Genomic DNA, 15248 nt, shown 5'->3' with positions numbered 1-15248 from the left:
CCATTGAACTTCTCCTTCAGCCAGCCCTTTTCTTTTCCTCCATTTTTTTCCATGTATTTTTGTTGCAGAAATAAAAAAGAAAAACTAATAATATGAAAAGAGAGTCACTACATTTTCTGTATTTTGGGAAAAGCCAGGAGGGGCAAGAGAAAATCAGCCTTTCTTCTTCTGTCTTTCAAATAAACATGTATTGGATGGTCTCCAACATAGAAACTACAGTGTAAGAATTTTTAATTTGATTGTCTGAACACAAAATATATATTTTTTGCCACTGAAATAACTGTTTCAGGTTAATATACAAGTTGCTAGGAACTATAAGGTCTCAAGTCCCTGAGGGTCTGTTTGCCCAACATCTGGTGTAGTAGTTCTCAAACTTCATGTTTAGGATATACATTAAATACTTGCTAAGCATGTAGTTCATCCAGGGCCCACGAAGTAGTGATTCTGATTTAGCAGCTATGGGATGGGGCCTGCAATGTGAATTTCTAATAAGTGCTCTAAGTGGTTCCAGGGTAGAAACACTAGAGTCAAAAGTTTCAGTAAGGATAGAGAATAGAAGGAGATAAGGCCATAAAAGTAAAGAGTGGTAAGAAAAGCTGATTGGCATCAGCACAATAAAAGGGCACCCAGAGTAGGAGATGGGAAAAGATGTCAATCAAATGATCTGGTCCTATGTGAATAACTATAAAAGTTTTGACAGTCACACAGTTGAAAGATATATTTGGAATATATTTATTTTGGCATATAGTTGATATAACTTTTTCTTCTCCTGTATTCCAAAAAGACAGGTTTCTCAATTCTGAAACCTGCTCTCCAACTATCTTCTCTATTATAATTTTTAACAGATTAACAGACCAATTTTCATGACATACATTTACTTACGGTTATCTACTGTGATAATTTGCTACTAAAATCTGGGTTCATGCTTTGATTCTCTAGTTTTTTTCACTGAAAAAATGAAACGGTGATCTGGGGCTGTAGCTCAGAGGCAGAGCACTTGCCTACCATGTGTGAGGCACTGGGTTCAATCCACAGTACCACATAAAAATAAACAAAATAAAAGCATTCTGTTCATCTACAACTATAAAAGAATTAAAAATAAGTAAAAATAAAAATGAAATAGTAATAAAGTATCTAGAAAAGTCAAATTCAGAGACAGGAGTAGCTACAAGGGGCTGGGGGAGAAGAAGTTGGAACCCACTGCTTAATGGGTCTAGAGTTACACTTTGGGATAAATACATGGTAGTGATGATTGCACAACATTATGGAAGTATTTCATGCCAATCAACTATACACTTTTAAAAGGCTAAAATGGCAAATTTTATATTATAAATATTTAATCACAATAAACAATATTAAATGGTGCTTTCTGTCCTAGCTGCCTTAAAGAAAGATTACAAAAACAAACAAACAAACCCATGCACATGAAAGTCTTGCAGGGAAAACATTTAGACGTACTTTCACAAATCTAAACGATCATCAAAGCCGTTAAGAGACAGTAAAACAGTGATTCTCAGAAATAAAAACTTTTAGATATACCTCAGATTCATCATTTCGTGCTTTCTTTGTAGGAATGCCATTTTCCTATAAAAGAAAAGATAGTATTTATGATTGTAATATTTCACAAAATACAGATGCACTGCACAGCAATAGAAGTATGCTTATTGTATATCCATTCTAATACAGAGGCCCACATAGTCTGACTCAACAGAGAACCTACCAAATGCCCACATAGTCTTTCCTTCAGTATTAGCATCTCCAGTGAACACAGCATAGATGTGTTTTATAAAATAAATTATCAGAAAAGCTGAATCTATTTCAAGTATATTTTCCAAGGTTTTATAAAATAAGCAAAGGCTCTGTTCAGTCTTAAAGTAAAGACTGGCAATTTCCAGTGATTACGCTTAAAACAGTCATTTCATTATTGAAATGAAACTCCAGGGAGCATGACTAACAAGCCATGAAAGTACTCGCTGCACCTCCTGCCTGTGAATTCTACCAAGGTGTGATTATTACGCCTCCACTAAGCATTTTTAAATTAAACCAGACTACGTGGTGTGTTGGGAAGGAAAATCATGCGACTCAGACGCTCACCCAGTATACGTAACATTTACACACCAAAACGACTACTAATGAGGAAAACAAACAGAAAAATAATTATTCCAGGTCAGCCCTGAAACATTATTTCTATTACTAAAACTCTACATCCCAAATTATAAGGTACAAAAATTCCAATCCCACTGGCTGAAAATTAGGGAAACCTATTCAATTTTGTCCAATCCTGAATCTCACATTCACCCAAATCCATCCTCTTTGGAATATTATGCCCACCAAGATGTTTCCATATTACTTTCTTCTAATTCTATCCCTGCCTACTACATGACTTCCCATTATTGTGGTGTTATTATAAGGTACACAGATTTGCCATGGTATACCCCAACAATATCACTCACTAGTCAACTCTTTGTCCTACACTTCCCTTTTAGAACTTACCATTATCTGATTGATTTTGTGCTTGTCTGTCTCCTCCAACTGAGTGTGAATGACACTTAAACACTTCCACTGCACAAGCAGTCCCTGAAATAATGTCTACCTCATAATAAACATGCGATGATTATTCATTGGATGAATAAATGAATGAATGAATGCTTTAGCCAAAGCAAAGAGAGGTGTGGGGAAGAGAGGAAAAATTCAGGTTTAATAGTTCCCTGGCTAAAACAAAACAAAACACATGGACACACATACACACACAGAAACACTGAGTTATTTCTGCCATCTCTGGTTTCTTTATTTCTACAGATTACGTGACCCCTTGTCCTGTAAAAACACTTACAGTAATAAATAAGACATTGCATGAGAGAAGGGGGGTAGTTCTTGGAATTAAAGTACCTAAATTCAACTCCACCTCCACAATCGTCTATATATGTAACCATGTAAGGTGTTTAACATCATTAACAAAATAAAGGGAATCACAGTAGTTCCAAAAGGATTGAGATAATGCTGTGCACAGTGCCTGGCCAAGTACCACAAGCACTCAACAAATCCTACCACTGACCCTACTGCCACTATTAATGACAATTTGGTACTCTTTGCTAACGCCACTTCAGTGTTCCACAAACTCAGTATGATGTGTGATGTTCAGCCTCTAAGGTGACTAATACCCCAAAGGTATTAGTATCAAAATGCCCCAGTGCATATTTTTGAGGCTTTCTCAGTTCTCCCTACAATAGGTTCCTCCTCAACAAATATCCTTTATACCCATACAATTGTCAACTGACTAGGTTCTATTCAAACATTACCATGGCCCCTGGTTTACTTTTCTAGTTCTTGATTCAGAACCGTCAAGGAGCATGAGCTCTGTGGTCAGAAATACCACTTTAAAACTTGGCTCCGGCACTTATCTGCTGTGAGATATTAAGTCAATAAAATGCCTGCAGCCTTAATGTCTTGGAGAAAATAAGAGCAACCCACAAGGATTAAATAAAATAGCATATGTTCATATAGTGGTTAGCAAACTGAAATAATCCAAAAATTTAACAATATCATTATTACTAAAATTATAAGCCTCTTGTTAATTTCCTAAGTTATTACCTTTAATCCTTATTTCCTACCAGATTGCCTAAGTTTATGAACCACTCACATCATTTCCTCCCAATCCTTTCTGGAAGAATACTATTTTCATGCAAATTTTAATTCATGAAGGAGACTTGCAATCCTGTTATGACTCCTCAGTTTCTCCTCCTGATTAACAACCACATTCTTTTTTTTCAAGGGGCTTTCAAAAAAAATCATCTTATGGCAATACTAGCACTACCTATTTTCACCCCCAAGACAAGTTAAAATAATACCTCTTTCTTAGAGTCCACCTTCAGAGGAATATCATGAAAGGGGGAAATGTAGTGACCAGCTACATTCTCTGTAGAGAATAAAAACACAGAATTAAATCAATGGACACACTGTTCTTTATAGCAATAATATCCTCATCCTCTTTTAAGTTTACCCAACTTTTTCAAATTAGCATTAACTCCTGATTTAAAGTTTAATTCAACTTTTAAAATTTGTTCCTATTTGAGGACCAAAGAAAAATATATACCAACTAAACAGTACTAGGTTGCTGAAATCATTTACTTATTCCTGTGACCTAACACACCTCAAACAGAAAATACCTACAATAAATTAAAATCCAAACTATGAAAAAAAATTCACTTTTGAAGAGACTCATTACTAAGTGAACTAGACTAAAACTGACAACAATTTCCCTAGGAGACCTAGTAACAGAATTCCCAATTTTCACCTATAATGCATAAGAAGAAAGTTCCATTTATTGATTGGGGTATTTATTTTTATTGATGTCAAGCTTTTTGAATTCTTTTTCTCTTTTTTAAAGAGAGAGAGAGAGAGAGAGAGAGAGAGAGAGAGAGAGAGAGAGAGAGAGAGAGAGAGAGAGAATTTTTAAATATTTATTTTTTAGTTTTTTGGCAGACACAACATGTTTGTTTGTATGTGGTGCTGAGGATCGAACCTGGGCCACATGCATGCCAGGCGAGTGCGCTAACACTTGAGCCACATCCCCAGCCCTTGAATTCTTCATATATCCTGGAGATTAGTGCTCTAGTTGATGTATGTATAATAAAGATGTTCTCCTACTCTGTGGGCTCTTTCTTCATGTTTGTTTCCTTTGCTGAGAAGAAGTTTTTTAGTTTGAGTCCATCCCATTTATTAATTCTTGATTTTACATCTTGTGGTTTAGGAGTCTGGTTAAGGAAGTCAGGACCTAATCCGACACGATGAAGATTTGGGCCTACTTTTTCTTCTAATAGGTATAGGGTCTCTGGTCTAATTCCTAGGTCCTTGATCCACTTTGAGTGGTTTAATTTTATTTTGTTGCATATGGATTTCAAGTTTTTCCAGCACCATTTGTTGAAGAGGCCATATTTTTGCTAATATATATTTTCGGCGCCTTCAATAAATGGGCTAATGAACTGAACAGACACTTCTCAGAAGAAGATATACAATCAATCAAAAAATATATGAAAAATGTTCAACTTCTCTAGTAATCAAAGAAATGCAAATCAAAACTACTCTAAGATTTCATCTCACTTGAGTCAGAACGGTAATTATCAAGAATACAAGCAATAATACGTATTGGTGAGGATGTGGAGAAAAAGGTACATTCATATATTGCTGGTGGCCCTGCAAATTGGTGCAACCAATCTAGAAAGCGGTATGGAGATTCCTTGGAAAACTTGGAATGGAACCACCATCTGACACAGCTATCCTACTCCTCAGTCTATACCCAAAGGACTTAAAATCATCATACTATAGTGACACAGCTACATCAACGTCCACAGCAGGTCAATTCACAATAGCTAAACTGTGGAACCAACCTAGATGCCCTTCAACAGATGAATGAATAAAGAAACTGTGGTACACATACACAATGCAATGCTACTCAGCATTAAAAGAGAATAAAATTATGGCATTTGCAGGTAAATGGATGGGGATGGAGAATATCATGCTAAGCAAAGTGAGCCAATCCCCAAAAACCAAAGGTCGAATGTTCTTTCTAATAAGTGGGTGCTGATCCATGTCGGGGGAGGAGGGGTTGTGGGGAGAATGGAGGAACTTTGTTTGGGCAAAGAGGAGGGAGGGAAGGGGAAGGTGTTTGGGGGCAGGAAAGATGATGGAATGAGATGGACATCATTACTCTAGGTATGTGTATGACTGCACATATGGTGGGACTTGACCTATACAACCAGAGAAATGAAAGTTGTGTTCCATTTGTGTACAATTAATCGAAATGCATTCTGCTTTCATGTAAAACTATTTAGAATAAATAATAATATTTTTTAAAAAGATGAAGAAGAAAGATTCAATGGTCTCACTATGGAAAGAAACAAATCATTTATTTCCACTCAAAGTGGTAAGAATATTAAGCTTAAAACAAAACAAATTGAATAACAGAAACTACCTTATCTTAAAAGTTATATACTGAAATATGTATTTAAAATACTTTTAAAAGTATATATTATTTAAACAAGTGCAATGACCCAATATACAGTTGCATTGAACAATATCTGTTTCTAAAAGCTAGGCTTAATACAACCATACAAAATTTTCATTTAGTAATTTCTTAAGTCATGTAGATTTTAATTCTGTACTGCTCTCTCTTTAGCAGCTTTGTCATGTTCTACTTTCTTTTGGATCCCCGGTATCTAGAAAACTAGCTGGCATGTAAATTGACATTCAATAAATATCTGCCCAGAGAGGATTCGTTGAATAAATATCTCCATTACTATTTCATTTTTTCCCTTCCAAACTGTTCATTTTTCTTTTTCCCTGACAGCAAGGCAACTTCTAAAGAACATGTGTATAAGGAAGAGATAAAATTGAAGCAAAGCATACAAAGAGCAAAGTCTATAAAACTTTGGCTATGGCCTATAAGCCTTTTTCACAAATTAAAAGGATAAACCTTAAAAACAAAACAAAAGTTTCTCTAATGCATTCCACATCCAATTTCAAATCATTTACTTTATTTTCAAAGTTATCTACGATCAACAAAAGAACAAAATAAATAACGTTACTAATTTTTGAATGATCATTATTAGTCAGTGATTAATTATCAAATAAGTGAATAAATTGTCAGTGTATAGACTTAGATAACCATATAGATTAGAAGTGACTTGGATCATAAAATAGCATTCATAAATAATAATGAATTAAAAATAATAAAACAATTGTTACTGGAAAAAAATAAATATATCTTTAGATCTCAGGTAAGGATAATGCTTTAATGGGTAATATTCCTGTAAATCACTTAATTTCTCGAAAGCTTAATTTTCTCAGTAGTTTCTTCCATTAAGTAATGCACACTTACAGAGGTGTTTAAATATGCTTGAACATAAAGAAGTCCTCCCAGCACACTTAGTCATTTCCCCTGGTACACAAAGGAAGGATGAGAACTCATTAAAACTTATGCTCAGGCAAGTTTGAGAAGCACTGTTTCATGTGTTGATTTTTGACAAATAGGATGTTATAATTTAAGCTTCCTTTCTTGTTCAACTTCTATTTTTCCTTATGCTTCTAATTACCTTTCTTGAATTATCTGTCACAATCATATCTACAAATTATTCCAATACCTCACAGATACCATCAAAACCGGAATACTCTCTGGAGCCCTCTATTTTCTTGCTGTCATCTGGATTTGATGTTTTATTGGCATCCTAAGACCTTTGGTTTTCTGGGTCCCATGCAGTTATCTCTTTTAGTTCACTTCTTTGTTTGGGGGACCATTCCCTAACATGTGTTCTCTAAAATCAACTGCACATGAGGCACATGAGTGTGTGAAAGATCTTTATTTGGTCCTTACCCAGACTGATGGCTGGCTGGGTAGAGAATTCTAGGAGGGAAATTATGTTCTCTCAGAGTTTTGAAGGCATTATTCCCACAGTCTTTAAGCATTCTCTGGTGCTGTAAGTCAGATAACAGTTTGATTCTCATCCCTTTGCAAGTGGCCTACTGCCCAGCCCTCCAGTCACTTTCTGGATCTTCTTCACAGTCTCCATTTTTCTGAGATTGCACAACAAAGTGAGTGGGTCTGATTCTTGGGTCATTTGATTGTTAACCCTCTCCTATTATCCCTTTGATAATATCCTCTCCATTGTTGTATCTGTTCTTTCCTTTTAAAACTCACATGAGTCACATGTGAGACATCCTAGAATTTCCATGTCTCTTCCTTTTTCTATTCTGATATTTTGTTCTATTTTTCTGATAAAAAATATATACACATAGATTTACTTTCTCTTCTGATTCATCTATATTAGTTTCTTAGTCTGCTATGACAAATTATCGCAAATTTTGTAGTTTGAAACAACACAATTCAGCTCACTGTACTTTCTGCTGAGGTTGTATTTTTTTTAAAAAAATATCATATTTTAGTTTTCAAGGGCTCAATTTGGCTATTTCTTCGTCTCCTCTTTTTCCTTTTGCATGGGTGCCTTGGCCTTTAAAAATATCAGAGAACACCCATTAACTTCGAATTCAAGTTTTCTTCTTTCTGCTTTCTATTTTTCTTATTTACCTTGTAAGTTTTCCTTAAATTAATTCACTTGGTAAATATTTACTGAACACATATTCTATGCCAAGCACTATTCTATGTACCAGGAATACAAATTCCAATCCCCTGTTCTTATAGAACTTGCATTCTAGTGGGAGAACAGAAGTAATGAATATGTATATACTATAGCAGTATGATAAGCATTCTAAAGGAAAACAAACCAGGGTGTGTAAAGAGTGACTAAAGGAAGGGGTGATATTTCATACTGAATGATCAAGAAAGATCTCCCCGATAGGTAACATGTCAGCACAGACCTGATGGAATGAGGGGGTAGGTCAAGCAGACATTGAGGGAAGAGCACTGAAGGCACAGAAAGCACAGGTGTTGAGGAGAGCACTTCTCAGGCTATCTGAGAAACAGCAAAGAGGCCAGGATGATAGGAAGCTGACAAAGGGAAATGTGGCAGGTAGTTAAACCAGAGGTGTAGACCAGTATTTGATCTTGTGTACCAGTAAAGATTTCAAATTTCACTATATTTGTTTTATTTTCTGGTAAGATCCAGAAATTTAAAGAAGTTTATAGATCACAAGATTTATATTTCAGAGCACTTCATTTAGGAAACTAAGCTGTTTTTAAGAGGATTAAAAAAAAGGAAATCAAATTTTTTTTATATTCACACAATAGCCATTATCTTTTAACGTGTCAATTTGAGTTCTATATGGGCAAACTTAAAAAATTAAAAGGTCATGAGAACTTATTCATAGGAAGCTTTACTAAGTTCAAATATATAGCACATTCAATGTCATATTCTACCTATTACTCAAATTATGCACTTAGAGAAAACTTACCATAATTTCAACACAAGCCTATGCTTACCATAAATGATAAAGCAAACTGATGAAGAACTACATGATTTATTCTCAGTCTACATAAAAGTATCTTTAACTATCCACAGCACTGTTTCTCTAAATAAACCAGTTATCTACCCCATAGTAACAAAAATTCAAATTATGGAAAACACAGCTTTTCCCTATCCTGTAGGAAAAGTTTAAAATCTAAAATGTTTATTATCACAACAAAACAAACAAAAACATCCAATATATCATTAACATGCAGTGGTAGGTGTTTGATCTCATATACACAAATTTAATTTCATTATTGTTTTACAGTTAAAGATTACACAAAAAGACTGTAGGGCAGTATCCACTAAAATTCTGAAACCTAGAAATTAATAAAGTGGAACATTTTCAAAATATTGACTTTTATACATATTCCATTACCTTTCACCCTTCTAGGAATCTATGAAGATTCCTAGAAGGAATATATAAGATATGTCTAATGTCTTAACATTGAAAAGAAATAGCATATATTTAATATCTACTGTGTGTAAGATACTGATCTTTATACAGTCTGATTTAACTGCCACAGCAATTCTATAAAACTATTAGTGCTAGACGACCCACTTTACAGATGGAGAAACTGAGCTAAGGAACACCATCTGAGCTACGAGATGTCATCTAGTGGTTAGTTGAGCCAAGACTTGTCCAAGATGGTAAAGTCAGGACTACAATATAATGGACCATTGGTCTAGAACTGTTATCACACCCAGTTGCTTCTAGAAGTTGTAGAAATTGTCCTACACAGTACTTCCCAAAATAAGTTCCATGAAACTCTAATATCACTAAGATGTTAACAATGTTCTGTGAAATAAGTATTCTGTGGTTCAAAAGTGTGAGACAATTTATGTCAGAATTTCCTAGTACTTTAACATGTATAATATTACTCTACAAGAAGGCAATAGTTTTATTCATAAAGCAATGAGTGTTTTAATTTGTTAAACCATGAAATATTTTGTTTAAAAGAAATCATAATAATGAGATGCTTGTGTTAAAGTTATGGAACAGAATGGAAAATGATGTAGTCTAAACTTTTCATTCTATGATTTAATAAAATGCGGTACAGAATGGTGAAGTGATACAAGGCTGTGCAGGTTACTAACAGGGCCAGAGCTGTCACCAAGGAGGCCTGATGATCCATGATGCTCCTTCCCCTGAATCATCCTGTCTTACTTTGATACTATTTTCACAAAGTTATACCAATTTTTTTTTAAAAAAAGAATTATATCTATCAATATTCTCCTTAATGGCACAAAAGAGCAACCATTTACAGTGAGGAAGCTCAAAAATGTTGTATCACTCACTACACTGGTATTTCAGAGATTTGAGATATATCTGGGATTGTGGAAAAACTTCCATTTTAATAATGTGGAACAGAGCCAGTAGTGCTATATCATGTTTTATTTTGTTTTTGTTGTTGTTTTTTCCTCTTTAAAGTGAGACAGAATTACTTGGGAAGGTATGTACGGATGCTGGTACTATGTTTCCAATTTGAAACCAAAATTTTTTTAAATTGACATATACTATTTGTACTTATTTATGAAGTAGAGTGCTATAATTCAATTCATGTATACAATTCATGTATTAATTCTATCAGGTAGTTAGCATTTCCATCTCCTCAAACATTATCACTTCTATGTGTTGGGACCCTTCAAACCCATCCACCTAGTTATTGTGACCCTCTTTACAAAAAAGAAATGTGTCCATTGTTTTCCCATGAACCCACTTACCCCCAAGCATCTTCCTATCATTTTGTCCTACTCTTTCCAGTCAGTAGTAAACAGTCCTTTGCCAAGGCTGCCATCTGGTGGTTAGCTCAGGAATTATTTAATCCAACATACCTTCTCCAATTAGAATCTCACCATTTGGACTCTCCCCAAAACCATACTCTCCTTTATTCCAATTGTTGCTCATATACCTCAGTAAGACCTCTTTTTTCTTACCTGCCATTTTCTCAACTGAATGAAAAGATATATATATTTACTTAAGTAATTCTTACTTATGTAAGTCACAGAAAAATCAAGGATTTGAAGTACATTTGCAGCTAAAGAAACCACAAAAACAGGCCAATAGACTCCAAAATAAGGGGTTAGAGGTCTTGCCAACAACTGAGACCATTAGGATCTCTATCATTCATCCAGTGCCTTCGAGGAATACCAGTGCCAAGAAGGCCTTGGGTGAGGATCACTTCAAGGCAAATTACTTCCTTTTGCAGTTGAGGAAACTGTCCCTACGAAAAAGGAATGTAGCAAACACTGGCCTAACAGTACACAGCAAGTTAAAGGCAGAACGAGAATTAAAGCTTAGAACTCTCCAGTCCAAATCCAGTGCTTGTTCAACTACACTGTGAGCTCCAGACTTCTCTGCACTTTTTTCCCTCTCTTCAATCAAGATTCAAGTAAAACATATTTAGTGTTTTTATATTCTCATTTATGAGTTACATTAATATTATGAATCTCTTGAGGGCAGGGATCATGATGAAACCTCCTCTGTGCCATGCCTACCAAATCTAGTGCACTTCATAGATATTAACTACTTTGCCTGTTAATTACGACATTTATTGCAGATCTAGGTTACTTCCATGTATTATGCAGTAGGGGACAAGCTTTTATCTGCTTAAAAAGCTAAATGCCACTGTACAGCATTGTTTCTATGGAAAACTAGTTCCAGTAAAAATTACACTGTAAATTTTTTTTTTTTTAGGGTGGGGGAGTACCAGGTATTGAACCCAGGGGTATTTAACTACTGAGCCACATCCCTAGCCCATTTTACTTTTTGAGAGAGGGATTCCTAAATTGCTGAGGGCCTTGCTAATTTGCTGCAGCTGGCTTTGAACTTTGAATGCTCCTGCCTCGTCAAATCGCTGGGATTACAGGTGCGCACAACATTGGTTCAGCATTTTTTTTAACACGACCTGATCAATGTTGACCAAAGGAGGATGGAGAAAAAAGCTTGTAGCATAAAGGAAAAGAACAACCAATGTTGAAGAAAACAAATTTTAGTACCAGCTGCCTCACAAGAGTTTAGGCAAGCTCTGTTATCTCTTCCATAAAATAACCCTAGACGGTAATCTCAGGCAGAAAAACTATAAACCTTTTAAAAATAGCAGATACCAAAAATGCTTACAGATATTATTATTGTTAAATAATTCATATTAGGCCCTGCAACTAATCACTTTACATACACAATATGTCATATGATGTTTGCAGGCCTGTTTTCCAGAAGAGGGGGGGGAGGGGAAATATCACGGTTTGGCAAGGTAAGAAATTCGCCCGGAATCAGGGTTATAGAGCTAAACAGTGAAGAAGCCCTTCACGGTTTACTCCAGGACCTCGATTACTAATAGGTGAGTAACAGTACCAGGTGGATTTTACAGCTCCCCTCGGGGCTCTGAAGTCAATGGAGTGTGAAAACCAATCAATCGACGTTGCTACTTTCCGGGTGCTGCTAACGTACAAAGGGGAGCCTGGGGTGCATAGAAACATAAATGACAGTCACGGAGACCTGGGTCCTTTTCCGAAAGTCTTAGTTGGCCAGCACAGTGCCCGACATGTCGCTTGACCCTCTAGCTAGTGCAATTTGCAGAGGAAGTAGGGCCATCTCCCTACCAGAAGGCCCGGGCGGCTCTTGCTTGTGGACAGCACTCGGGGTGCAAACTTGTGAGCACAAACGTGTGTTTTTGAGAGAAGATCCCTGTATCTCCAGAGTTCAGCCTGCCTCTCCACTGCGCGAAAGGAGGGGCTTTCTTACGCCATCGGAAGGGAGGGCGCTGGCGGACTCGGCCTCCTTCCTCAACTAAGCGGTGGGAACCCAGACTGCCGCCCCGGTTCCGCGAAAGGCTGCGGGCCGCAGGGGTGGCCGCGCGCTCGGATGCGCTCCGAGAGGGCGGTTGGCTGGGCCGAGGGCGACTCGGCGCCGGGGATGCCTGTCGTCCTAAGTCTCCACAATCCGCGTTTGAGGTCTTGGTCAGAGGCCCTCGCTGGAAGCTCCCATGGCTCAGCGCGGGCTCCAGCGTGCAAGAAGATGGCCTGGACTGCGCGGCGACCGCGGAAGGCCTGAAAGAGAGAGGCAGGCCGCGCGGGCAGCGCAGGTCCCCCTGGTTCCACTACTCAGCCACATTCCTCCGGCGCGCCCCGCCGCGGACCTCTTCGAGCTACTTACTGAAGAAGATGCGATAATCCTGCGAGTGGAGCTGGCCGCGTTCCTCCGTGCGGTACAGGGCCATGGCGCGGCGCGGCCCGCTCCCCGCGCTCGTTGCTTGAGGCAGGCGGGCGGCGGCAGGGGCCCCCACGCGCCACCCGCTACCGGTGCGCAGCAGCGACAGCAGCGCGCGCATGGCGTAGACGACTGTGCGGTTCTGTGCAGGGCTGTGGTAGCCACCCGGCCCGACCCGGCCGCACGACGGCGCCCCCTACCGCTCGGGAGTCGTCACTCCCACCCTGGGCCTTGGACCAGGATTCCCACCCTTACTAGTGGAATACCAGCGCCCCGCCAGCGGTGCACAGGGTATATATAGCCAAGCCAAGACTGAAAGATAAACAAGACAAGGTCCACCACCCCAGAGGAGCGCTCATTCGTCCACTCAATCCTTCACTTACCCTCATTAACCTTTACTATCATATTGTATTTTTGCTGCGGTAATGCACTACTGTATGATTACTCTGTGCCAAAGGCTGCTCTGGACCCTGTCCAACATAGGAGACAAGTGTACTTACACAAACATGTCCCAGTAAGACATAATGATCATGCCTCCATATGAAAATTTGGCCTTGACGCTGACTTACATAAAGGTCATAAGTAATTTCCTTACCTCCTCTATGAAGCCTTTTGCTGTGTAGTCCAAGTAGAGGCAACTTTCCAGAATTAGCCTGCACTACCTGTAGCTACTTATACTCCACTGGACAGCACTTAATATAGTGGCCACAAATAACCATAACCCAGTAGCTTTTACTCTGAGTGGTCACGGGCTCAGGTAAAAAAAAAAAAAAAAAAAAAAAAGAGAGAGAGCCATACCACTACAGAAGAATGGAAGAACAGATGTTGCAAGCAAGCAGAAGTCTGCCACAAATATCAGTTTTCCCTCCTTTAGACCACCTATTTAGGGAACCATTAGGCCACTAGGAAGACCTCTGAAACTCCACAAGTTTCTACCCTAGATGACAACAGGATTCACATTAGGCATTCAGGTTCTTCCACTTATCTCCAGTTATATTGTGACAGTTAAAATTAGAAACCTGCTCTACCAAGTTTCCAGAAAGGATATCTAGGTGAAGTTCACTGACCACTTAGACTGACTAAACTGTAGATTCTAAAATATTTTTGTCAGCACTGATGGCTTTCTTATGTGTCAATTTGACTAGACTGAACTATGAGGTAGACTCTTCCATAAAAAGGAGAGAACATTTCTTTTGTGGATATATCATGGTGGTTGTATAATTTTATGGTTTCTTTATATGAAAAAAAGTTAATTGTTCAATTAACCTTGACGATCAGGTGTTTCAACAAGACGAATTCCTGCTGAAACAAGGTAGCTAAAAATCTAGGTTGTTTTAAAAATCTACAGAGTTTTAAACTTTGAAAAATGTCTGATTTTTAGTCATATTGCTTTGTGACATTACAAACAATGGCTTCCTATAGGAAACAGTGAAGAGAAAAATTTTCTCAGAATTATTTCTCAAATTAACACCATTCTCTGTATCCTAATGCTTGTAGTTATGCTTTGGGAGAATCTAGAATGTAGTTCTGAGGCCTCTCTTGTCAATAGCTTTCCTTAATTCTGGGAGCATTTTTTAGTAACCCTCAAGTTATGTGCATCCTGATTTGTAAAAACTAATGAAGAAAATATTAAGCATTTCAAAATGTAATATTTACTTAAAATGAAATCTTGACACTAACTTGTTATTTTGTAAATTACATTTTAAATGTTGCAGAGTTATACATCCAAAAAGGAAACAATGAATTTTATTAAATAAGTTTATAATTACTTAGAATCCCATTTTCCATTCTCTACAATTTACTAAAATATTTGAAGGGCTGGGGATGTGGCTCAAGCGGTAGCGTGCTCGCCTGGCATGCGTGCGGCCTGGGTTCGATCCTCAGCACCACATACAAAGATATTGTGTCCGCCGAAAACTAAAAAATAAATATTAAAAGAATATTTGAATATCAAATGTCAGAGTATGTAATATGATTGATATAAAATAGTAATAGATGAATCAGATTAACTTCTTTAATAATTTTAAAATATGAGTTTGAGGACAATGTTTATTTTACAATATTTAATTATTGCAAATTTT

General features: G+C 37.4%; 1 protein-coding gene across 2 annotated transcripts in view; it reads right to left on the bottom strand.

Annotated features, from left to right (window-relative positions):
* Positions 1-13421, bottom strand: part of Ppa2 (inorganic pyrophosphatase 2) — a 72715-nt gene extending 59294 nt beyond the window's left edge. The window contains exons 1-3 of one of the 2 annotated variants that reach the window (XM_078021852.1): positions 13114-13421; positions 3849-3916; positions 1540-1584 (exon numbers count right to left, since the gene is read on the bottom strand). In XM_078021852.1, coding sequence (XP_077877978.1) covers positions 1540-1584; positions 3849-3916; positions 13114-13288 — 288 coding nt within the window. In that variant the 5' untranslated portion in view covers positions 13289-13421. The remainder of the gene's footprint in view (positions 1-1539; positions 1585-3848; positions 3917-13113) is intronic. The other variant, XM_005339805.5, reaches the window with a different exon arrangement.
* Between the last annotated feature and the right edge of the window lie 1827 nt (positions 13422-15248).

The sequence above is a fragment of the Ictidomys tridecemlineatus genome, chromosome 9 (genome assembly GCF_052094955.1).
Source record: "Ictidomys tridecemlineatus isolate mIctTri1 chromosome 9, mIctTri1.hap1, whole genome shotgun sequence".
Classification (NCBI taxonomy): domain Eukaryota; kingdom Metazoa; phylum Chordata; class Mammalia; order Rodentia; family Sciuridae; genus Ictidomys; species Ictidomys tridecemlineatus.
This window is presented reverse-complemented; position numbering and strand designations above follow the sequence as displayed.